Source organism: Dreissena polymorpha, chromosome 4, assembly GCF_020536995.1.
Source record: "Dreissena polymorpha isolate Duluth1 chromosome 4, UMN_Dpol_1.0, whole genome shotgun sequence".
Taxonomy (NCBI): domain Eukaryota; kingdom Metazoa; phylum Mollusca; class Bivalvia; order Myida; family Dreissenidae; genus Dreissena; species Dreissena polymorpha.
The window spans coordinates 52588132-52614471 of record NC_068358.1 but is presented as its reverse complement, the minus strand read 5'-3'; the positions used below and the strand labels follow the sequence as shown (position 1 = coordinate 52614471).

Sequence of the window (26340 nt, the reverse complement as noted above, 5' to 3'; positions counted from 1 at the left end):
GTACATGTTTTGATTTCCTCTAGTATAAAAACGATGTTTAATATCCTATAAGAAAACAGCGTTAACTAAAACATAGGGTCAAGGTCGAAAACGTTATTCAGTGTATAGGACTTAACAATATACATATTAATTGCCTTTTTCCGACAACAAATCGAGATTTCGTTTTTTAATAGTTATGTTGGCATCACAATATTCTCATATTCAAAATAGAGCGTTGTATACAAAATTAATTTTGATACGAGTATTATGCAGGAATAATCACGTGAACATTCAGTCAATAAAATGTGCATATCGGACAGTTGTAATTTACATATAAAAGTTTTGTAGCACTGAGTTTTTAAGAAAAAAAGGGTAGTGGTATTTTCGATTCTATTGATTTTTATGTACTTTAAATGTTTCGCTCATATGCTAAATGGAGACAACTGGTTTTTTATTGGTCAAGAATGCGAGCTCAAACAATCACGTTTCAGCATTGTTTGTTCGTACTGGGAAATGTCCTGTCTTAACTTTACCGTCTTACATTCCGTGCTTACACTGTAATGCTTAAATGGCAACGGCAAAATAGGCGAAACTTTAAGCCGAGTAAACTGTATTGATTTATTTACATAAAATAAGGTTTTACTTACTATCATTTAAGTAAATGTTAATCATCGCATTGCATAATTTCAGTTAAGCAATAATTTGTATTCAGGAATTGTATCTGTAATTTCAAATAATAAGCACATCAAAATAATGATCCGTTAAACGAACAAATAGAGTGCACACGCTTTAAATTACGAATAATGTGTGTTATTTTCATACCATCAATTGAATGCTATTTTCTTTTAAACGAGTTTGATGAAAATTGTGCTAAGGAGTTTTGTGAAAACAACGCCCGACTTCAATTGAAATTCAGCATCCCAGCTCCTTGTTTTGAACTGCTTATGTCTGGGTATTTATCAATGAGTGTTTACTTGCAGTTTAATTAGTTAATATCCTAATGGAAACATCTCGTTTTTAGTTTTCATTATTTGCGTTCTTAAAGGCTACGTTTTACTCATACAAGTTAACAAAGATAGCTTGCCTTGTTAACATTGGCTGCAATTATGTGCATCATCTTCTAGATGCCCACATAATTATATTGTCCCTCGTACTTTACCCGAAGATCGACTACAATATCGGCCCAACTATCACTTTCTACGGACGGATGACGGTTTTGAGGACAATGTCATCTCACGACAACGAACGGATTGAGGTAAGAATTGATGTAAACGATACATTGGAGTATGATTGCGTATTTCAAGCTTATTTATTTAATTTTGACTGCATGGACTGCCTCAGGTTCATTGAGATCGACGCTCTCGAGTCCACTTCCTGTGTAGGACAGGTATATGGTTTCTTTGAGGGGATCGAATGAACGCTTCCACAGTGGGGATGTAATCTTTGACCCCCCGGTCGCTAGGTGGAGACCATAACCACTAGCCACGGCGACGCTGTCATTGCTTGAATACTTATGAAGACTTTGATTTAAAATATACTGTTGCTGAAATGCAAAATTGAAAGCTAGACCGTTTATTGAAATCTATATTTAATCATGCTTTACTCTTGTATCTTCAATGCAATTGAGTAATTAAATAGTAATTAAATTGAATGCGTTTTAATTCCCTTTTATTATTGTTTAATTTGAGCTACAATGCTATGACGTTAAATTTTATTTACACTTAAATGTATTATGAATATTGCTGGGCCAAGTGTGAGGTTGAGCGCTCTATAACCAGGTTTAAACCCCCAATGCTTTGCATTGACCGTTCCAAGGCGGTGACCCCAGCTTTATTCATATTTTGTGTTTATGTTGGTTTGTATTGTGCTGTATTGTGCTGTTTTGTACTGTTTGGGCAATCGGTCACTTGCCTTAAATAAAGGACCAACTAATTGTTTTTAATGAAAATTCAATACTGCTCCAGCAGCTGGAGTTTCACTTCTTTATATTTAATCATAATTTAAAACAAACGTGTACGAATAGTTTGATTGTTTTTTCTTACTTAATAGTTGTATCGTCGTTTTTTGCCGCATAAGTATGATGAATTTCGTGTCTACCTTGCAACCATATGTTGCATAAGGGTTATTTGCATACAGTTTTGATCAATAATCTTTTGTATGGCTTTTTTAAGTTCCTGAACTCTTTCGTGCTGTCGGCTGACAACACCACCACATAACTATGTCAGATCTTACCACTAGACTTCTGTCACGTGGCTGACGTCTGTAAGATACTCAGAGATAAGTTTTCGCATATACCGTTTTGTCCAATCCTGTTCCACAACGACACTACACCAACACCATGGAACTGCCTCTGCCCTTTCCAACCAGTAAGTATACCCTGTTGTCTGACGTCTCTCTCCTCTAGTCTGGTCCTCGGAGTAATAAGCCACGCTCTGGGAAAATTGATCTTAAAGTATCTGCGTAAAAAGTCGTCCCGGATAAACCTCAGTGGAATGCATAAGGACGACACTTTCTGCTTTTATGCTATTTTTTATTTAAAGGTAGTCTCTTCTTAGTGAAAATCCAGTTGAGGCGAAAAGTGTCGTCCCAAAATACCCTGTGCGGACTTAAGTTGCATGCGTTCAGCCTCGCTTACCCAATGCGCGGCTCTAATAAGCATTTATTTTGCAGTCCACATGGTTTCTTTGCTTATTAATTTTATGTAGGGGGGGGGGGGTCTCTAAAGTTCGAATCAAGCGACCGTTTATCGTTTGTACAGGTTACCATGGAAATTTGGCCCTTTGCAAAGTATAAGTAACTTGGGTAATCAAACGCGATGATACACAAGATGTGTCTGGTTGTTGTTAGTATTAAACGTATTAAGTCTACACACACAAATCCATGGACTGACGTATCTAGCTCGTAATATGACGTCGCGATAGTTTGTGCAGATTAATGTCCTTGAATTTAGGCGAATTGTAGATACTTAAAGGGGCCTTTTCACAGATTTTGGCATGTATTGAAGTTTGTCGTTAAATGCTTTATATTGGTAAATGTAAACATTCGATATAAAAAGATCCAGTAAAAAACCAATAATAACTTCAAGAAAGATAAAAAGTAACCCTCAAATGGGCTCGAACCACTGACCCCTGGAGTAAAAGTCTATCGCTTAGACCACTCGGCCATCCATGCTCACGCAATAAAAGATGAATTATATATTTTATATGTAATCCTCGTAGTATCAGCAAATATAACGACAACAACAGAACTCTCCAAATTGCTCAATCGTTTTGTGTTGCAATGTTTTATAATTTTCGGGTTTTAAATCGTCTAAAGATGCATATGGATATATGGTAAATGTTCAGTATTACCGTTTCCTTACAAATATCATAACTACAACGAAAATGTGCGAAACTGCAACAATTGTTTCTTTAATTTTGTCAATACACCAAAACCTGAAAAGGCTCCTTTAACACCAGTGTACGTTTGTACTTTGTGTCGCAAACAGTTTTCTTTAAACGAAACTTTATGGAAATGTTTTTAATACTATGTAGATATGCAAACACGTTATTTGCTTGTTTGTCACACTATTTGATGCAGTGTTATGTTCTCTTTTATTTTGGCAATTCATTCAATAAATCAACTTAACAAATTTGTTTGAATTTGATGATCATGTAGTAGCGATCACAATTTTCAGATAACGTTCAATAAAACTTTAGTTTTCAAACTGTTTTAATTGAGTATTTGTCACATTCGAAGACTGTATAGTTATCAGTATTATGAAAAAAAAACTAAAATGATAGTTAACTACATATCGAATAAAATATACGCACCTAAATAAGATAAAACGATTTTCTATTTTTACAGGGAACATACATTATGCCGAATCTACAATACACTGCGAACGATTTTATTATACCTTTCCGACTACGTGCAGACTTCAAGGTCATTGTGAAAATCAAAGAAAATGGCGTACCCGTAGGCTGCTTTTCATTTGAGTTATTAGTAAGGTAAGAGCGTCTCTTGTACTTAAAGCAAAAATAATCACTGTGTAGAATATGCATAGAATACATAAGCTTCCCTACAGTATTTGCATGTGTAAATGTTTGTATCGCATTATATGGTCATACTACATCACCTATGAAACATCTTTAAAGAGTTGCGTTACTATGAAGCACTTCACTTAATTCTGAAGACATGACTTTAAATTAAAGACATGTAATACGGAATTCTCGTATGTGTTTTTCGAACTGTGACGCCATTGGTATAAGTTGAGTTGATGTTTCAGGAAACGAGTTGAAGACTTCAACGGTACCTAGAAGATATACTGCATGAACTCAACACTGAACTGTTAATATTGACATTCATTGAGATTGAGTCTAATAGTAGAATATTTTAAATCTGAATCTTAATCAACATCGTCCGGAGTCAACTTCTTTGTTCTTTACCTTTGTTGTTAAGCTTAAAGCGTATGTTCGTTCCAGACTCAACTACCCTTCTGACGCCATATAGACATTAAGCGTTAAAATCTATGTGGGATATTTTCCGCATATACATGGCCCCGTTATGCAAAACGCATACACTCTTGCGACGTGCAACAAATATATACGTCGCGTCATTGTTGTTATTATTGCAATGTAGCATGTTCTTAGATAAATCGATTTTTTTTTTTTTTATTAAAAATGACATGTATATTTTAAAATTTCCCGTGCCTCACTTCAAGATTATGCGGATGAAAAACATATATTGTTTTTTAAACAAAATAAATTTAATGTTTTATAATATTTCAAATCAAAATGTTTTTAAACCTTTGTGCATTGTGAACCATTAGCAAAATTTGCAAGTAACTCGAGTAAGCTGAAGCTCTATTCGTTTTACTTTTTCGTTTTGTGAACTCCATTGTTTTCAAAGTAAACACAGCTCATATTTTCGAGAGATGTATAGCGGGTTGGATCTACGATCTGAAATACTTTCTACGACAATTCTAGCCCCTACCTCTGTTATTTAAATAATAATTATATATAAGAATTAAAGAGAAAATATAAAATATTCGCACAAAGCATGTTTAATTTGTTTTTGTATACCAGAAAAGAGCGAGTAGGTAAACTGATACGAAAAACTGTTGAACATGGCGAAACATCATAAAACTAAGAAAGAAGCAGAAATGACTTAAGTCATTTTGTTAAATAAATTAATGTTGATGCCTTACCAACTACTCAGGTCAAACATGGCCTTAGTATTAATCTCACTCATAGTTGTATAACATTATGCGACTTAATGATGGACATATGCAAATAACGCAATTGATGCGAATCATCAAAAGGTCACCAATTTTCAGTTCATATTGAGGCGCAAGAAAAAACAATATAAGGCGTTACCATGACCTCTCGACATTGGCGTTTCCCATTTTACAAGCATTACTAAACCACTTAATTTTGAAACAGGCGGACAGAAAAACACATGTAATGAAGGCAGTTAAAGTATACTTGATCGATCCCCTATTAGACTGTTTTATGGCAAATACAGTCCGTTTTCCAAATGGACAACAACTGCTTATGTGAAACTCTGCTTGGTTGTTACTGACGATGCTGCTTCAGCGAAGCAGCTCGTCTAAGTTATCATACCGTGAAAAAATTCTTCCTAATGGCCACCTATGTAACCGAGCCAGTCCGATTGAGTTAGCTAAATTTTCTCAATCGGCATACCTCGCTGATTTTCATTGATGAAGGTAAACCCAGTTTGTTCTCGTCCTCTTTCAAATTTATAGAGAGGTTCGGGACAGGAACCAGACACGAAACTGCCAGGTGGCACTTCAAACGCTTTGACGCTGGGAAAACCCCAAATGTAGTTATTTTTAGATTTGATCGAGAATGTAACCCGCCTCACAGTTTCGCTAAATGGGTCAAGTTCCCCACGGGTACTACTTCCCGTACCCCAAATATTTTTTTCGTACCCAATTGTTTTTCGTACCCAATTTTTTTTTCGTTGTCAAATTTTTTTTCGTACCAATTTTTTTAATTGGCATCATTTGTTTGTACCAAATTTGTTTTGTACCCAAAATTTTCGTACCCACATACACAATTGTGGTGATGTAGATAAACTTGAATTGATGCTTTTATATCCATCCTCTTCGAAAGCATCGTCACACCAGTATTGTCAGTACTTTGATTTCGTCCTAAGGGATATATTGTTTACATAAAAAGCGTGTCAACAAAACCTATTTACATGAATTTACTGTTATGGATTACGTACGAACAATTTATATACAAGCAACATTATTTGAAACATCTGTACGGGCAGACACATGTTGATTTCGACCAAATGACAAAAGATTTTGTCAATAAATCATTTAATAGTGAAAAACCTTTGCATCTACCACGAAACAGGGAAATTAATTCATTATCAGCCGTTAAACAAATTATATCCATGTATTTGGTTGACAGTTACTGCGATACAAAAAAAGTTTGTTGCCTGATACATTCACTCACCGCTCGTGAAAGTACTTTTTTATTAAATTGCAAATTAACGTTTTCCAAAAAAAAACGATTTTTGTTTTCTCTACATATTCTCAAACGATAAAAATCCTTTGTACATACATCTTTATCTGTTATTTTATCATTTATCATTATCATGTATCTATCGATCTATCTATCTATCTGTCTGTCTGTCTGTCTGTCTGTCTGTCTGTCTGTCTGTCTGTCTGTCTGTCTGTCTGTCTGTCTGTCTGTCTGTCTGTCCGTCTGTCCGTCTGTCTGTCTGTCCCTCCGTCGTGCGTCCGCCGTCCATCCATCCATCCATCCATCCATCCATCCATCCATCCATCCATCCATCCATCCATCCATCCATCCATCCATCCATCCATCCATCCAATCACCCACCCACAATCTATCTATCTATCTATCTATCTATCTATCTATCTATCTATCTATCTATCTATCTATCTATCTATCTATCTATCTATCTATCTATCTATCTATCTATCTATCTATCTATCTAGCTATCTATCTATCTATCTATCTATCTATCTATCTATCTATCTATCTATCTATCTATCTATCTATCTATCTATCTATCTATCTATCTATCTATCTATCTATCTATCTATCTATCTATCTATCTATCTATCTATCTATCTATCTATCTATCTATCTATCTATCTATCTATCTATCTATCTATCTATCTATCTATCTATCTATCTATCTATCTATCTATCTATCTATCTATCTATCTATCTATCTATCTATCTATCTATCTATCTATCTATCTATCTATCTATCTATCTATCTATCTATCTATCTATCTATCTATCTATCTATCTATCTATCTATCTATCTATCTATCTATCTATCTATCTATCTATCTATCTATCTATCTATCTATCTATCTATCTATCTATCTATCTATCTATCTATCTATCTATCTATCTATCTATCTATCTATCTATCTATCTATCTATCTATCTATCTATCTATCTATCTATCTATCTATCTATCTATCTATCTATCTATCTATCTATCTATCTATCTATCTATCTATCTATCTATCTATCTATCTATCTATCTTTCTATCCATATTACAGAAATCTCTCCTTAACCCTAACGTATTATTTGCAAAGTATAACCTAGTTTCATCGAATTGAACCAAAATGGTGGCCTCTTTGAGAAATAACAATCTACAAGTTGATACACACGCGCACGCTGTACAACGCACGAAGCACAACGATCTGGTGATGATACAAGTTAACCTGTAAAATATTTGCTGTTAAGTTTATCTTTCAACTCAATCTATTATATATGATGCGTATTTAGAATATTAAAAAAACTTCCTTCTTCAATACTTAAATAACAAAACAAACAAACAACGCGTGCTACCATGCGGACGTATTCAAGCATTTATAGAGAAATTGAAACTCACCAATATTTTATTGCAAAAGTTACGGAATACAGTTAGGCTATCGTGGTCACACATTAATATCCAGAGGGCAACAATGCGATAGTTCGATAGTACGATGAAGACAATGCAATAGTACGCTGGCGACAATGCGATAGTACGATGGTGACAATGCGATAGTCATCGTACTGTCGTAATCGTATTATCGCATTTTCGCCATCGTACTTTCGCACTGTCGCAATCGTATAGTCGCACCGTTGCATTGTCGCCATCGTACTATCACAATGTCGCCATCGTATTGTCGCACTGTCGTCATCGCATTATCGCACTATTGAATTGTCGCCATCGTACTATCGCATTGTCGACTATCGCCTCCCGGTACACAAACTATTCTTATTGCAGAAACAAAATAGATGACTTTATAAAGATGTACTTTGAAAGAGATTACAGTTATAATGAAATCAAGTTCTTATTAAGTTATAGACTGGGTATTGATGTAAGGCAATAGACGACGATGCGTCAGTCAATGACGACCATGCGACAGTGCGACAATACAATGGCGACGGTCCATCGTATTGTCGCTCTGTCGCATTGTCGTCATCGTACTGTCGCATTGTCGCATTGTCGCCATCGTACCATCGCATTGTCGCCACCGTACTATCGCATTGTCGCCATCGTACTTTCTCACTATCGCATTGTCTCCCTCTGGATTTTAATGTGTAACCACGATGGCACTTACGGTATTCCGTAAAAAGTGAATGTGTAAAGAATCATTATCTTCCATTAAAATGACAATTAGTTGAAATTATTACAATGGCTGGGTTCTCATTTTGGAAGTTCTGTGTACACTTTTGGATCGCATGCTGTATTCCGGTTAGAAGCCTTCAGAGTCAGCATGACTGGGTATGTTATCTGTGCTTATGTTCGATGACAATATATACACATTTGGGTTTATTTAAATCTTAGTCTCATCCTGTTTAAATTGAATTGATGGCTTAAGAACAAAAGTAATTTCATTTGGTATTATCAAATTCGGATGTTAACATTTTATTATTGTGCTGTTTTAAAATAAGTTTATTCTATTGTTTACGCAAAAATTATGTGCCTAATCGTTTACATATGCATGATCTTTATGAATTCCATTCAAGTTATCAAATGGATGTTTTCAGATAAAGTCATACGAATAATTCAATATTAGCATTTTCGATTTACAGTAACAGAATGAATGTTTACACCGGTGTTTTGTTTTCTTATTTAAAAACTATTAAATAAGCCAACTTTTACTATGAAATAGGTTAAAACCAATATGTCGTCGTTCGAAAACTGCAACAGAACTGAAGCTGTGGTATACGGTTATAACCTAACCGTTTCACCCAGTCCTATTATTCTACATCCGGACATACATGACAACACCGTTCCACCAAAAGTCAAAGTGCAGGGTCACTTTATCGTGACAAGAAAAGTACCGTCCGATGAGAATGGGAAATTTGAGGTGTGCGCTTAATGAGATAATCGGGTTGTCTTAAATGTAGTGTTAAATTATGTTTATTATTCACGTGCAGGTTTAAACAAATGACCGACGATTATAACACGATCTGAAATCATTTTGCAATCACGAAATATGTAAACGTTAAGGCTAAGCCTGAAGGATACAGGACTAGAAATCTTAACGATTGATTATTCTCATAAATTCATAGTTCGATCATATATGGGTATCCAAGTCTTCACTGCCATACCTGGGCATGTTATTGAAACATTATTGTTATTGCAGCTCCTCAACTCGTTCATTCTGTCAGCAGACAACACAACCACTGAACTCTGTCAGATCTTACCACTTGACTTCTGTCACGTGACAGACGTATGTTATATTCTCAACAAATGGATGAACTTACCAATCTGTCCCATCTTGTTCGACGACGGCAGCGGTCCTAAGGGATGGGATTGCCAATGCCCGTTCGAACAGGTACGCTAAATTACGTACGTACTGTACTTTTATGTCATGTTTTGCACATTTTACAATTCTTTGTCAACAAGAAACTTTTTTGAATAACACTTAAAACGTTGTATAAGTGAATACATCTTAATATATGGAATATAATGCAGAACAATTTAAATAAAAGCATGACTTCGACAATTTTACAACGTATTATATATCTATATATACTGTCTAACTCCCTTTTCGGGTATTATCGACATGTAGGGGACCTCCATTACCCAATATCATGTAATGAAGTTAGTAAAGCTATAACCCTAAAAAATGTACATCGCTTGGCGTAGATTAATGGCTAAACGAATATGTTATAGCAGCCTGTGGTAATTTTTTTACGGGCTACAACGATATTTAACACGAATTTAAATATAGGCCGAGTTCACGTTAGCTTGGAATGAAGGGATTATAATCACCATACATAAGAAGGCTGGTGAATATGATCATAGTAATTATAGAGGCATCACCTTATTTAGTAACTTTGCAAAAATGTTTACATGTGTACTCTACCAACGAATAACAACATGGAGTGAAATTAACGATGTTATTTCTGACGCGCAGTTTGGGTTCAGAAAAGGCAGGTCAACGATAGATGCAGTTTTCATACTCCATTTAATTATTCAAAAATGTGTACATATAAATACACTAGTGTATTGTTGCTTCGTAGATAAGAAATGTTGATTTGAGTCTATATATTAAATGCACTATGGTTAAAGTTATTTAAGTCAATTTGGACGGCAAAGTATTGCGCATTATAAGCAGTATGTACCAATTGGTCAAAACATGTATAAGACATTGTAACACATACTCATAGTAGTTCAATTTAGCAATAGGACTAAGACAGGGGAGATCGCCGATAGATTTGTTTTCTCTTTTCGTAGAAATCTTGAAATCTTTAAACAAATTAGACGTAATGCGGGAATATACAAGACATGTTTAATTCTTCTTCTATTTTAAGACGATATGGTTGTAGTAGGTTAAACGCCGGAAGACCTACTATTGTCTATCAATCGTTTATATGAATATTGCGGTACCTGGTATTTGCAATTTAACATACAGAAAACCAAAATTATTGTTTTCCGCAAACAAAGAGCCACCAAACGTAATGAGCGGTGGGTATATGTTAACGAAAACAAAGATATTGTGAACGACGTTATAGATCTAGGTGTAACACATAATTATACAGTGAACATCAGTTTCAATACTAACACTTTGCCTGGTAAGGGCTTTAAAGCACTCACCCTATTGTTATCCAGCATGAAAACTTAAAGTTGTAAATCCAAGGTAGATTTGCAGTTATTATTTGCACTTGTGTCTTCAGTTATCACATACTCAAATGAAATTTGGGGTTTGTCAAAGTGTGGCGATTTGGGAAATTTGCAACTTAAATACTGCAAAGCTGTTCTTGGTGTCAGAAAATCAAAGTCTAGTGTAGCCGTTTACGGTGAACTTAGTAGATAGCCATTGTCTTATAATAAGTATGAAAGTATTTTAAAATATTGGTTGCAAATAGCTTAAATTGAAAATATTATATAACGATCCATTTTGGAAGACGGTATGCCTTAAAAGATACTACATTGAACTGGTACGGGAAGGTTAAAGACTTGCTATCTCAATGCGGATTTAATAATATGTGGTCTAATAATTCACAAATCAATGAAGGTCATTTTTTGTCTTTGTTCAAAACATCGAGCTATCAACGAATACTAACAAAAGTGGGAACGAGATATTGATGATAATAGGGTACTAATTGTATACAATGCTTTAAAAAATTCGTTTTAATCATATTAAGAAACTATTATTTCTTTTCAAAATATTTAAGAACAGCGATTACGAAATAACGCCTCTGTGCACATAAGCTGAGAATACAGACTGGAAGATATGGTAGATTTGAAAGAGACTTGCGAATCTGCCAGTTATATGACAGCAATGAAGTAGATTGAAGATGAATACCACATTTTTTTAAATGATCACAATTTTCCCAAATCAGAGAAAACTTCATTAAAACGTATTATAGAGTCAAACCTAGTAGGTTCAAACTCACAAAATTATTAACTACAGAAAATAAAAATAAAAAGTATAAGTTCGGAAAGCTCATTACAGAAGCACTCAAGAAATGTATGACTAGTTAATATGTTCAACTGTGTATTAATATCTTGACATCATAGGATACGTTATGCAAGTACTTAACTCGTGTTTACTTTATAATAAATACATTATGGCATCGCGTGATATACTTAATTTGAGCATGTTTTGTTCACTTTATATGCTGATTATATTGCATGAACATAAAGTATACACATAATCCTGTATTAAGCCGTTACTACTTAAATATGTGATTGGGATTCAAACATTTAGTTTGTGCTCTTTCGAAATTATAATCATTGTTATATTTTACTGATAAAAGACTGATAAATGTAAATTATAAGTTTAATTGTAATTCGTAATTGTGCAGTTGCTACTTAAATTATATGTGGTTTGGATTCGAATTGTATTATTTTGTGCTTCTCCAAATTACAATTACTGTTTTACTTTATTGAATATGATGCAAAACAAAACGTGAAACTATGTTCTTAAACGCTTCCATATTTAGCTAGATATACTGTTAACATGTGATAAAAAACGAGTTTTGTTCAAATATCTGAAATATTCATCCATTACTATTTGATAACATTTCTGCAAAATCTACTTGCTATATTAATGTATATTGTATTATTGTTTTATGTTTAACACTTGAAACTGTAAAGTTTATGTGTAATACAATAATGTTCTGTTCTGTTGTGTTCCTAAAATGCAAGCCTGTCATTACGTTTACTATCTGTTACAGCTGCAAGAAACTGTTAACATTGTACGATTGGATTGATATCATTTTAAAGAAAATAATTAAGAAATTATTAAACTCTTCAATTTGGTTTTTCCCAGGGGACGTACATAATGCCGCGAGAAGAATTGGCAATAAACGTATATTTTCCCTTTCGACTACATGCAGATTTCAATATCATAGCAAAGATCAAAGAAAATGGAGTACCGTTGGGATGCGGCTCATTCAAATTTTCAGTGCGGTATGTTTAAACTACGGTGGCATAGAGGTGGCATTCACTCCATTTTTAAAAAGTGCACTTCTCTTTTTTTCTATCTCGTCGCGGTCACGAGATAGAAAAAAGAGGATTGCAAAACTAAATAAAAGAGGCGTGCAATTAAAACAAGAGTGGTGCAGTAAATAAAGGAGGGGTGCATTAAACAAAAGAGGAGAGTATTATAGCTATCTCGAGGGAACGAGTTAGTCAGCCTCTTTTATTTAGTTTTACACTCCTCTTTTTCTATCTCGTGGCCTCGACTTAGTAACTCGTGGCCACTGGTCACAACAGAGCTAACTCGTGGCCACGACTTAGAAAAAAAAGTGAACTTAAAAAAGAGGAGGGAATGTCCCTCTATGCCACCGTAGCAAACTGTTTGAGTTATTTAACTGTTAAGTTAACGAACACATGAAAAGAACACGCGCCTCTGAAAATTTTGAAAAGAGAAAGATATCGCACACATGTCAACTGATAAAATATTTTCTGTATTTTCTAAGTACTACATTGTAGAATTGTGCTGATATATATGCTAAATACTTATCGTTATTGTAACTTAAAGGAAAAGACAAATTTTCCGCAAGGAAAATGAAGCATTTATATTTCAACAAAGCATTAACATATACATACAATAAACCTGGATTTTTCAATGATTTTAAATTTTCTCAGCATAAATTAAATGTGACTTGTTGTATTTCCATTAAATTGCTTTTATATGGTGTGGCTTAGTAATGTGTGAAAGAACATGTGCATCTCAGGCATTATATTTGCATAGCGAAATGCCGTTCATGTGGTGAATAGCACCGTTTCAATTTTGGGGGTCTCACAATCGACAAATCATTTAAAAATAGTATTAAGAACATTGGTACAAGCCATTGAAAAAAAATATAATATATTAAACAAAATCACATTATATTATTTTAGTAGAGTTGATTTATTACGTGTATATTAAGCTTATTATTGTTTGTATATAGCTCAATTAATAATTTATTTCAAAATTTGAATATTGTACGATATAATGTATTACTTGTCCGAATTATGACGGTTAGAAGGTCAACTGTGATGAACATCATGGAACTTCAATTATTCATCATAGTGGGATATACTTAGTTTACAAAGCTCGTGTTTACAAACATATTCTTATTCGTATCAAAGCTATTGTACTGTTTTCAGGAAAGCGACTGATCCCGAGGTTTTTAATGTAACGTAGAGGTCATCGTAAATGTGTCGTGGTCAACAAGATGTCGGATTTACAATACCATCACTGTTTTTATGTAGCTTTTGTAGCTTTTTATAAACAAATATTATTATTGAACTAGAAACAATTACAATAGTGAATTTAAACAGGCATATTAATGTTTCTTCGACCTTATTCGTGCTCGGTTGCAATGTGTTCACGTCGATCGAATATTAAAATGAAATAAACGCTAATAACTCTCATACTGATATGGCTGAAAAGTGAGCGACTTTTAAAAAAATTACAAAAGTAAAAAAGGGTATAAAACGGCGAAAACAACTTGTCTCGGCATGGGCGTCGCCATCTTGAATTCCTTTAGATCACCACGTTGCGCTGTTCGACATAATTCTATATGAAAAAGATCAAGTGAATGCGTATACCAAATTCCATTTTCATGTTTAGGTTTTGCTTGATTTTTTTTTGTTTCTAAACGCTGAATAAATATTTCAAAACACAAAATTATTACAAAGTACTGTTATGAAACCAGGATAAAAGCATATGATACACAATTCTGTATAAGCAAGTGCAATTCAATTGCAAGTTCATGAGATTCAGATGAGCATAAGTTTCAGTTGTTCACTGACAGGGTCGTTATTATTCATGGTTCGAATTAATTATTGTATCGTCCTAAAAAAAATTATTGAAAACATTTGCGTTTTTTTTTGTTACTGCTATAGACTCTTAGACCCTACAATTGTTTAAGACATTGATATTTGAGTCGCTCACAAGGAAATCTTAAACCAAAGTCCACGTGAAGAAGGATGTCATAAATTTAAGAAAATCTTCCTCCTTTTTAAATGCAACTTGAGAATAATCTGCACGGATCAGAGATGGTAATATTTTGTACAGGGCATCTAAAATATAAACACCATGGAATACTGTTAGGGTAAAAATTGACAGTACTATATATATTTGTGCTTAAATTGCGATCCATGAAAAATACTTTCTTCCCGAACATAAAACCTGAGTCAACAATGTGTTCGATGTATATAGAGAATTATTTTACCGTAAGTTACGGAGAATTTCGACTATTCATACGATTCGTTATATTAAACAATATTATCTTCTAAAAAGTACGTATTAAATGCTTTGGATAACAATCTGTATTTCTATAATATGAAAAGTTTGTCACATTTTTTCGAGCGCGGGAAAATCAAAAGTAGTTAAATCTATATGAATTGAATTTGTATGAAGTACTTTTTATATGCATGCACAGCCATATATGTATATTTGAATAGCGGGGGTTAAGTTTAGAAAATTCTAATTGAGTTAGTTGTTTTTTTCGAAGCATGAATGATTCCGTGCCAAACTGGAGGCGGTATCGAAATTATTTTGTTTAATACTTCAATTGATCAGATAATAGATACTTGAAAGGCGCTAATGTTTCGCAATGTCTATTGTATATGATGCATATTAAGAATATTAAAAACACTTTCTTCTTTAATATTTAAATAACAAATCAAACTTACAACGCTTGCTACCATGCGGACATATTCAAGCATTTATGGAGAAACTGAAACTTACCAATATTTTATCGCAATAGTGAATGTATGCGGAATCATAATCTTCCCTTTAAATCAGTTGAAATTATTACAATGGCTGCGTTCTCATTTTGGAAGTTTTGTGTACACTTTTGGATTGCATGCTGGATTCCGGTTAGAAACCTTCAAAGTCAGCATGGTTGGGTATGTTTTTTCTGTTTATTATTGATGACAATATATGCACATTGGGGTTTATTTTAATCTTGGTCTCATCCTTTTTAAATTGCATCGATGACTTAAGAACAAAAGTAATTTCATTTGGTATTATAAAATTCATTTATAAACATTATATTATTGTGCTGTTTAAAAAAGTGTTATTTTTCTATCGTATACGCAAAAACTATGTGCAAAATCGTTTACATATGCATGATCTTTATAAATTCCATTCAAGGTATTAAATGATTTTTTTCAGATAAAGTCAAACGAATTAATCAACATTAGCATTGCAGATTTACAGTAACATAATGAATGTTTACATCGGTGTTTTGTTTGCTCATTTATATACTATGAAATAAGCCAACTTTTACAATGACATAGGTTAAAACCAATATGTCGTCGTTTGAAAACTGCAACAGGACGGAAGCTGTGGTATACGGTTATAACCTAAGCGTTTCACCAAGCCCTATTATTCTACATCCGGACATACATGACAACACCGTTCCACCAAAAATCAAAGTGCAGGGTCACTTTATCGTGACGAGAAAAATACCATCCCATGAAAACGGAACATTTGAGGTGTGCATTTAAAGAGATAATGGGGTTTTTCTAAAATGTAAAGTTAACATATGTTTATCACATGCTATACCCTGTTTCCCATGTAATACAACCATTACATTTTTTATATAACACATGTGTAGTACAACATTTTTAAGCGTTTTCAATGCTTAGTATTCGTTTATTGACCAATCGCATTTTGTTATTTTGCTGAAATGACGTTGCAACGTCAAATGACGTCACGAAATGTTAACAACATTCGGGATGAATCAATATGTTTGCTTAAATATTTATTTAATTTGCTCATTTAAAAGCATGTGATAAAAAATATCTGACACTCGTCCAGGAAATTCGTTAGTAAGCTCGCCAAATGCTCGCTTACTAACAAAATTCCTGAACTCGTTTAATAAAATATGGTATGATATGACAGCTCGTGCCAGATCCTATATATATTATTCACGTGTAGGATTTAAAAAAATGACCGACGATTATATCACTTCGCAATCAAGTACTATGTAAACGTTTTGGCTAAGCATTAAGGATACAAGATCAGACATGTAAACGATTGATTATTCTCATAAAATTCAGAGTTCGATTGTGAATGAGTATCCAAGTCTTCACTGCAATACCCTGGGCAAGTTAGTGAAGTATTATTGTTGAATGATTGCAGCTCCTCAACTCGTTCATTTTGTCAGCAGACAACACAACCACTGAACTCTGTCAGATCCTACCACTTGACTTCTGTCACGTGACAGACGTATGTGATATTCTCAACAGCAAAAGGATGCACTTACCAATCTGTCCCATCTTGTTCGACAACGGCAGCGGTCCTAAGGGATGGAATTGCAAATGCCCGTTCGAACAGGTACGTTAAATTACGTACGTACTGTACTTTCATGTCATGTATTGCACTTTAAACAATCCTTTGTCAACAAGATATTTTGTTGAATAACACTTAAAACGTTGTTTTAATGAATACAACTAAATCTATGGAACATAACGCCGAATAATTTAATTTAAAGCATAATTTCGACAATTTACAACGTATTATGGGACCTCGATTACCTAGTATCATGTAATGAAGTTTGTACAGCTATAACCCTCTAAAAATGAACATCGCTTGGCGTAGATATATGGCTTAACGAATATGTTATAGCAGCATGTGATATTTTTGCGGGCTACAACAATTTTGAACATGAGTTTAAATACAGGCAAATTTCCGTCAGCTTGGAATAAAGGGTTTATAATCACCATACATAAGAAGGATGATTAATCTAAACATAGTAATTATAGAGGCATCACCTTATTTAGTAACTTCGCAAAATTGTTTACATGTGTACTCAACAAACGAATAACAACATGTAGTAAAATTAACGATGTTATTTCTGATGCGCCGTTTCGGTTCAGAATAGGCAGGTCAACGATAGATTCAGATTTCATACTCCATTCAAGTATTAAAAATATGTACATATAAATAAACGATTGTTTTGTTGCTTCGTAGATATGAAACGTTGATTTGATTCTATATATTTAAATGCACTATTGTATAAGTTATTTTAGTCAATGTGTACGGAAAAATATTGCGCATTATGAGCAGTATGTACCAAAGCAATTGTAAGACATTGTAACACATACTCGGAGTATTTATATATAGCAATCGGACTAAGACAGGGGCAGTTTACAGCAGTTTACATCGCCGATACTTTTTTTCTCTTTTCGTGGACGATCTTGAAACGTTTTAACAAATTTGACTTAATGCGGGAATATGCAATACATATTTAATTCTTCTATTTGCAGACGATATGGTTGTAATAGGTTAAACGCCGGAAGACCTACTCTTGTCTATAGATCGTTAACATGAATATTTCGGTACCTGGGGTTTGCATGTTAACATACCGAAAACCAAAATTATTGTTCTCCGCAAACAAAGAGCTACAAAACGTAATTAGCGGTCGGTATATGGTAACGATAACATAGATATTGTGAACGACTATATATATCTAGGTGTAACACTTCAAGTGATATTATTGGTATTTTTCACTGTTGAATTGAGCAGACAATAATTAACAGGTCAAAAGAGTAAGTTAAAATGTGGTTACTGACCAATTATCTGCAACTCATCCTGCTACCAGTTGTTTATAAAAAATATATATTATAATCGATACTTTACATGACTCACCCAGTCCTCCAAGCCGAAATGATCCGTAAAAACATAATAGTGTCTTTGTGTCTTATGAACGAATATGCACTAAAACTAAATTAAGATTCACATCGTTAATCGAATCATTTCTGTCGTCAAATGTCAAAACGAAAGTACGGTTGATATTCAAATGCATTATTTTTCTCCTTCCGGGATATTGTTTTAGTATGTTGATGCTTCATTATCAAATATAAGTGTATATGAAGTGAAAACACTAAAAATAAACAACGGTTGCAATAGACACCTATAAACTGTTTGATGCCCATAATATCACTTTAATTACACAGGTAACAGGTAAGTGTTATGAATACTAACACTTTACGTGGTAAGGGCTTAAACGCACTCAACCTTTTCTTATCCAATCTGAAAATGTATAGTTGTAAACCCAAGGTAGCTTTGCAGATATTATTTGCTTTGGTTCTTCAGTTATCACATACTAGTGTGACATTTGGAGTTTCCCAAAGTGAAGCGATTTGGGAAAATTGCACCTTACAGATTGCAAAGCAGTTTTTTGTCAGAAAATCAACTTCAAGTTTAGCCGTTTACACTGAACTTGGTAGATACCCGTTGTCTAATCACAGATATGGACGTATTTTCAAATATTGGTTTCAAATAGCGTAAAGTGAAAATATTTTTACGATCCGATTTGGAAGACGGTAGATTACCTTAAAATAAACTACATTTAACTGGTTCGGGGAGGTTAGGGACTTGCTATCTAAATGTGGATTTAATAATGTATGGGGAAATAATTAACAAATCAATGACAGTCATGTTTTGTCTTTGTTCAAAACATCGAGTTTTCGACGAATTCTTACAATAGTGCATGGGAACGAGATATTGATGAGTATAGGGTACTTATTGTATACAATGCATTAAAAACAAACTTTTGAATCATATTTAGAGACGATTTTTTTTCAAGAAACTATTAACAGCGATTACGAAATTACGCATCTGTCCACATAACCTGAAAATACAGACTGGAAGGTATGATAGATTGGAAAAAAGCTTGCGTCTTTGCAAATTTTGTGACAGTATGACAGCAATGCGGTATATTATAGATGCATACCACTTGTTATTTAAATGTTTTAAATTTACCAAAATTAGAGAAAACTCCATTAAAACGTATTATAGAGTAAGACCTTGTATGTTCAAACTCACAACATTATTAACTTCAGAAAATAAAAATGAAATGTTTAAGTTATGAAAGTTCATTTTAGAAGCACTCAAGATGCGTCATCGTTATACAAATAATAATGAATAAATATTTATTATGTTCAACTTTGTATTAAATATATTCTGACATTATGGGATATGTTATGCATGTACTATAGTTTTGTTTACTTTATATTAAATACATTATGACATTATGTGATATGCAATATTTCAACATGTTTTGTTTATAGTATATACTGATATAAATATTGCATTCACATGAAGTATACAGATAATCCTGTATTGTGCCGATACTACTTTAATATGTGATTGGAATTCAAACGTATAGTTCGTGCTCCTTCGAAATTATACTTATTGTTATATTTTACCTATTAAAGACTATATGCTGATATATGTAATGCATATGCACTAATTTTAATAATAATTCGTAATTGTTCCTTTGCTACTTAAAAAAGACGTGGTTTGGATTCGAATTGTATAATGTGCTTCTCCAACCTACAATTTTTATTTTGCTTTATTGATTATGAAGTCTTTGACGTACTAGAACGGTTACATATTTAGCTATTTACACTGATAAAATGTGATGTAAACAGAGTTTTGTTCAAATATCTGTACAATTCATCCATTACTTTGTTTATAACATAACTGCAGAATCTACTTACTATATTCTTGTATATTGTATTTGTTTTTGTTAAACACTAGAAACTGTAAATTTTTTGTGTAAAACAAATAAGTTCTGTTCTGTTCCTAAAATGCAAGTCTGTCGTTACATTTAATGTGTGTTTCAGCCGCAAGAAACTGTAAACATGGTGCGATTGGATTGATATCATTTAAAAGAAAATAATTTAGAAATAACTATACTCTTCTTTTTTTTCCCAGGGGACATACATCATGCCGCGAGGAGAATTGCCAATACACGTATTTTTTCCCTTTCGACTACATGCAGATTTCAATATCATAGCGAAGATCAAAGAAAATGGAGTACCGTTGGGATGCGGCTCATTCAAATTTTCAGTGCGGTATGTTCAAACTGTTTTTATTGGTTTAGCTGTTTAGTTAACGAACAAATGAAAAGCACACGCGCATCTGAATTTTTTTGAAAAGGGAAATAAAACGCACACACTCATATAAATTTGTCTGTGTTTTCTTAGTACCATCTCAGTGTAAAATTGCATTGTTATATATGCTTCATACTTCCCGTTATTGTAACTAAAAGGCAAAGACAAATTTGCCGCAAGGAAAATAAAGCAATATATTTCAACCTAGTAATAACAAATACAGAAAATAAACCGGGATGATAAAGAAGATCTTTGTTCGATTTTGTGGAATATCGATTTTAATTCACAAGCGATCATAAAAAATTATATGTTCGCCACTCATGAAAATATTATTTTTTTCTATAATCACGAGTGAATTTAAATTCTATATTCCACCAAATCCAACACATTTTCTTTTTATTATTAATTATGCTTGCATATAATTATTTTTGTATTTTTGCCATTCCGAACAAAATAGTTCCCCCATTGAGCGCCCCGAAATATTATTACATGTATTTTAAAAGGAAACTAATCCGTATGTTTTTATAAACATCAATGCAGAGTAATCGTTCATGGTAAAATTTTCTTTAATTGGGGGTCACAATGGGGAACCAAAGATAATAAAAAAATAGTTCCAGTAAAACAATGAAAATTATCGAAAATTTGCACTGTTACATTGTATTTTTCACTGTTTTAATTCACTGATATGTCTCTATACAACATCGAAAAGCATAAAATAAGCAATGATATTTAAATTTTTCTCAACATAAATTAAATGAGACTTGTTGTATTTCTAGTAAATTAATTACTGTTTAGATTGTGTTGCCTAGTTATATGTGAAAAAATATGTACATCTCATGCATTATAACTGCATTGTGAAAAACCGTTCATGTGGTGAATAGCACGTTTCAATTTCGGGGATCTCCAAATAAACAAATACTTAGAAAGTATGATAAAGAACATTTGTACAGCCCATTGAAAAAAACATATAATATATTAAACAAAAGCACACTATATTTTTTAAGTAGAGTTGATTCAAAACGTGTGTATTAAGGTTATTCTAGTTTGTAAATAGCTGAATTAATACTTTATTTTCAAATTCGAATATTGTACACGATAATCTACTTGACCGAAATATGATGGTTAGAATGACAACTGTTATGAACAGCATGAACTTGTATTATTTACCCAAGTTGGATAAACTTAGTTTACAAAGCTCGTGTTTACATACATATTCTTATTGGTATCAAGGCTTTCGTACTGTTTTTCAGGAAAGCGACTGATCCCGAGGCTTTTAATGTCACGTAGAGGTCGTCGTAAATGTGCCGTGGACAACAAGGATGTCGGATTGACAATACCGTCACTGTTTTTATGTAGCTTTTGTAGCTTTATTATATAAACAAGTGGCATAGTTTTTATTCTTGAACTAGAAACAATTAAAATAGTGAAATTAAGCAGGCATATTAATGTTTCTTCGAACCTATTCGTGCTCGGTCGCAATATGTTCACGGAGTGACAATTACAACTGACACGATCTGAAATGATCTCCATTTTAGATACAATTACTAACGGTCCTTTGGGAGTGTTTAAAAGATGTTGCAATTCGACACCATCATCAGGATCGGGAATTCAATGCATGCCGTAATGATACGATACGATTTAAACGGCTGCGATATATTTTACGATTAAATTAATGGTATTCACGGACTGGACCCGAATGATCACCACTTAAAGTACGAATATCATGGGATCGAGTTCCCCAAAGTATTTTGACATTAATTAATGCACGCTGTTATATTACAATATCGTTAATGATGTTTTATTCACGACAGCCGGACCTTGGCTCTATATACGCTTTATACAGAATATCTGATAGCCAGCTGGGTATTCGCAACACGTCGAATAGCCAATTCCATTTTATTCAAGATTCAACCGTGGTTCGATATTTACAATATTTCGAATACTAAAAACCAAAACTGGCTCGAAATTCGCTTAAATTCGAGTTCTCAATACTCAGCTGTGTATTCGGCTCTAGCTCGATATTCTAATACGTTCGACGTAAACGCTTACTTTATCCCGGTAAGAAATTTTGTAACAGTGAAGTTTAGGAATATATCGAATATTAATATGAAATAAACGCTAATAACTCTCATACTGATATGGCTGGAAAGTGAGCGACTTTTAAAAAATACAAAATTTAAAAAACGGCGAAAACAACTTGTCTCGGCATGGACGTCACCATATTTAATTCCTTTAGATCATCACGTGAGTATCCCCGCTGTTCGACTTGATTTCTACATGGAAAAGATAAAGGGCATGCGTATACCAAATTTCATTTTTATGTTTTGGTTTTGCTTGAAGGTTTTTGTTTCTAAACGCTGAAGACATATTTCAAAACACAGGTGCAATTCAATTGCAAGTTCACGAGAGTCAGGTGTGCATAAGTTTCAGTTGTTCAATGACAGGGTCGTTACTATTCAAGGTTTGAATAATTACATTTACATTACATTAATTATGTTATCGTGATACAATATGTTGTTTTGAAAACATTTGCGGTTTATGATTCTTTTTCTTGCTGTAGACTCCTAGGCCCTGCAATTGTTCAAAAATTGTAACCTAAAGCCATTGATATTTGAGTCGCTAACAAAGAAATCTAAAACTTATGTCCACGTGAAGAATGATGTCATAAATTTAAGAAAATCTTCCTCCTTTTCAAAGTCAACTTGAGAATAATCTGCACGTGTCAGAGATGGTTATATTCTGTACAGGACATCTTTAATATTATACCCCTCGATTACAGTACTGTTAGAGTAATAATTGACAGTGCTTTATATTTTTGTGCTTAAATTGCTGTCCATGAAGAATGCTTACTGCCCGAACATAAAACCTGAGTCAACACGTGCTCGATACATATAAATTATTATTTTACCGTTATATTAAGGAGCATTTCGACAATTTATACGATTCGTCATATAAAAAATATTATCTTCTATAAAGTACGTATTAAATGATTTGAATAAAAATCTGTATTATTTAATAAGAAAAGTTTGGCACATTTTGCTGGCGCGGGAAAATCAAAAGTAGTAAACTGTGTATGAATTAAATGTGCATGAAGTACATTTATATGCACGCACTGCCATATGTGTATACATTAATAACGGGAGTTAAGTTTAGAAAAAAAATCTCATTGAATTTGTTTTTTTCCCCTTTTCCCATTTCCCTTCAAAGAACTGTGGGTACGACATATTTAAAAAAGGTTATCCTCTTTTGCCACCAACTTACGGTTGTGACTGGATTAACATTAAACGTACACTTCTTGCGAGCTATCAACTCTGATAACACATTTACGATACACTGGCTTTGTCTTCACTCGAGAAACTACGCAGTGGGGATATCGTTGTTGATAAAGCAATTGACCATAATTGTGAATAACTTATTCGTAACAAAGACATTTTTAAGACCACGACCATTTAAATCAATCATGAACAACCAAACTCATAAATTATTGTACATCATGGTCATACTAATGACTGAGCCTGTATTGCTACTAATCCGACATTGTAGTCGATTGGCGTTTGGATTTTAATGACGAGGAATTATTATTATAACGAAGATGAAGATGATGATGATGATGATGATGATGATGATGATGATGATGATGATGATGATGATGATGATGATGATGATGATGATGATGATGATGATGATGATTATGATGATGATGATGATGATGATGATGATAACGATGATGATGATGATGATGATGATGATGATGATGAAGATGACGACGACGACGACGACGATGACGATGATGATGATGACTATGATGATTATGACTATGATGATGATGATGATGACAATGATGGTGATGATGTTGTGTTAAAACGAAATGATGAGGATGAAGATTTAAAGCAATTTTTCTTTTTATATGAATGTAAATTACTTTTCCGACCACGGTTCAACATTGAGTTAGTTTATCTTGGCTGTAACATATCACAACACATTTGCCTACGTTCGTTTATACCACAATTTAATTCGGTTCAGCGAGTAGACGCTTTTTTCCCTATTAGGTCTAATAAATTTCCCGTGAACCAGTAATTCACAAATAGTTGATCAGGAATATAATGTCACGAATGTTGGCAGGTTGATTTAAGTTCCGTTTGTAGATAAGGTAAATTAATGCTAACAAACTCTTTAAAAATGTTAATAAATCCGTTACAAGATTTCGGTTTGGTTTATCTCAAAATTAATGAGAGTAAATGTTCTGTTACTTCTGGTGTTGTGTTTCATTCTTATTTACAAGTTAACCATGTGGCGCTGTCTATGATATTGATAATTCTGATCCTTATACAAGTCATGGGATTAGACTCCTGTCAGGTAGTGTAGTGGTGATGGTTGTGTTTATGGTGGTGCTGTGGAATATGATGCTTATTTGGTCGAATTGGTGGTAGTGTTTATCGTAACATCAGTCATGGGTTTTAAAATCTTCATATTATAAAGCTACTTATAATTCAGGTGCAGTTATTTCCATCGCGGTGATAGCACTATGAATAAAATGCATTGGTGAATATTTTAGCTAGTATCCAGTCGAAAGAGGAGAACTTCAGGTTTAGCAACTGCAATAACACTGACGTTCCCATTTACTTCAAGAACATCACCATCAGACCGGATCCCTTGGTGATAAGTACAGAGAAGTGGCCCATTGACGTAACGTTCGATATCCTCGTGATGAAGAACATCACTCGCATGGAGGTGGGTTTTCAAGGAATGTAGGTAGTCATAAATGATGAATTCTTAAAGATGTTGATGCTAATAACATGCATGACATGATGCTCAATTCAAGTAGAAAAAGAGTTGAGTTTATCCAATAACAATATTGTATTGATAATGGTAACATTATGGAAATTCAATGAAACATTTATCGTATTGAAATTTCCTCTTAGTTTCATAAGATTGTAACAAGCATATTCGTTGAATATATGTCCGTTCGCTTGATGTATGGTAGAATCATACGGTTATGGGTCTTGAAGGTTACTCAGCCTACGATGATTGAGAACCTACATGTTTGGTAGAATCTTTACAAAATAAGAAAAAATTAATCAACATTTTACATTGACATTGAACCTAAAGACCCGAGTCTAACCTATGACAACCAGCCATATAATTGAGAACAATTGCAGAAATGTATTTCATAATACCTTGATGCATAGTGAAAAAAGGATAACGCAAAAATAACTATTATAAATTATAATAAGTCAAAGCAATATGCATATAATGATACTACTTTTTATAGTATTATTTATCATTGCGTTACATACGTTCAGTTAAAAAAGCAATATTAAGGAAAAATTAAATATCCAAAATCACATGTTTATGTCCGATTGTCGGATGTACATGATACCCATTTACATATACTCACGTTTACCTAGTTAGCTTTCCTCTAACTTTAAGGTCAGTTTCAGTCTCACTCTCTAGACAGATTAATGGAATACATAACTCTGCTACCTTCTTGGAGACCGTTGCTACGT

General features: G+C 33.5%; 3 protein-coding genes across 9 annotated transcripts in view; all 3 read left to right on the top strand.

The window, feature by feature from the left end:
- The window catches only part of LOC127876121 (ganglioside GM2 activator-like), an 88418-nt gene extending 84126 nt beyond the window's left edge, over positions 1–4292 (top strand). Inside the window, exons 4-5 of the mRNA XM_052421065.1 lie at positions 3826–3968; positions 4247–4292. Coding sequence (XP_052277025.1) covers positions 3826–3968; positions 4247–4277 — 174 coding nt within the window. The 3' untranslated portion in view covers positions 4278–4292. The remainder of the gene's footprint in view (positions 1–3825; positions 3969–4246) is intronic.
- A 3530-nt stretch (positions 4293–7822) lies between these two features.
- Positions 7823–14350, top strand: LOC127876111 (uncharacterized). 3 transcript variants are annotated; one of them, XM_052421046.1, is made up of 6 exons: positions 7836–7904; positions 8649–8752; positions 9144–9341; positions 9621–9812; positions 12759–12898; positions 14084–14350. In XM_052421046.1, the coding sequence occupies exons 2-6, from the start codon at positions 8663–8665 to the stop codon at positions 14118–14120; spliced, it is 657 nt and encodes a 218-aa protein (XP_052277006.1). In that variant the 5' UTR covers positions 7836–7904; positions 8649–8662; the 3' UTR covers positions 14121–14350. The 3 variants fall into 3 exon arrangements, with proteins under 3 accessions (XP_052277007.1, XP_052277006.1, XP_052277008.1); XM_052421047.1 differs by lacking the exon at positions 9144–9341 and having other exon boundaries at positions 7823–7904; XM_052421048.1 differs by lacking the exons at positions 7836–7904; positions 9144–9341 and having other exon boundaries at positions 8564–8752.
- Positions 14351–14929: 579 nt separating this feature from the next.
- On the top strand, positions 14930–23147 carry LOC127876114 (uncharacterized). Of its 5 annotated transcripts, XM_052421051.1 has the most exons (6): positions 15030–15154; positions 15691–15832; positions 16226–16423; positions 17073–17267; positions 20655–20794; positions 22084–22266. In XM_052421051.1, exons 2-6 carry the CDS (start codon positions 15698–15700, stop codon positions 22118–22120), a joined length of 705 nt encoding a protein of 234 aa, XP_052277011.1. In that variant the 5' UTR covers positions 15030–15154; positions 15691–15697; the 3' UTR covers positions 22121–22266. The 5 variants fall into 5 exon arrangements, with proteins under 5 accessions (XP_052277013.1, XP_052277015.1, XP_052277012.1 ...); XM_052421053.1 differs by lacking the exons at positions 15030–15154; positions 15691–15832 and adding an exon at positions 14930–14980 and having other exon boundaries at positions 22084–23147; XM_052421055.1 differs by lacking the exon at positions 15691–15832 and having other exon boundaries at positions 14942–15033; positions 22084–23147.
- Positions 23148–26340: the final 3193 nt, after the last annotated feature.

What these genes read in the sequence shown, in the direction of transcription:
- LOC127876111 (XM_052421046.1), top strand. Translation starts at nt 8,663, where the DNA reads ATGGCTGGGTTCTCATTTTGGAAGTTCTGTGTACACTTTTGGATCGCA. An exon ending in ATGAGAATGGGAAATTTGAG is followed by an intron (nt 9,342 to 9,620) that starts GTGTGCGCTTAA and finishes TTGTTATTGCAG; the next exon opens with CTCCTCAACTCGTTCATTCT. An exon ending in GCCAATGCCCGTTCGAACAG is followed by an intron (nt 9,813 to 12,758) that starts GTACGCTAAATT and finishes GGTTTTTCCCAG; the next exon opens with GGGACGTACATAATGCCGCG.
- LOC127876114 (XM_052421051.1), top strand. Translation starts at nt 15,698, where the DNA reads ATGCGGAATCATAATCTTCCCTTTAAATCAGTTGAAATTATTACAATG. An exon ending in GCAAATGCCCGTTCGAACAG is followed by an intron (nt 17,268 to 20,654) that starts GTACGTTAAATT and finishes TTTTTTTCCCAG; the next exon opens with GGGACATACATCATGCCGCG. An exon ending in TCATTCAAATTTTCAGTGCG is followed by an intron (nt 20,795 to 22,083) that starts GTATGTTCAAAC and finishes ACTGTTTTTCAG; the next exon opens with GAAAGCGACTGATCCCGAGG.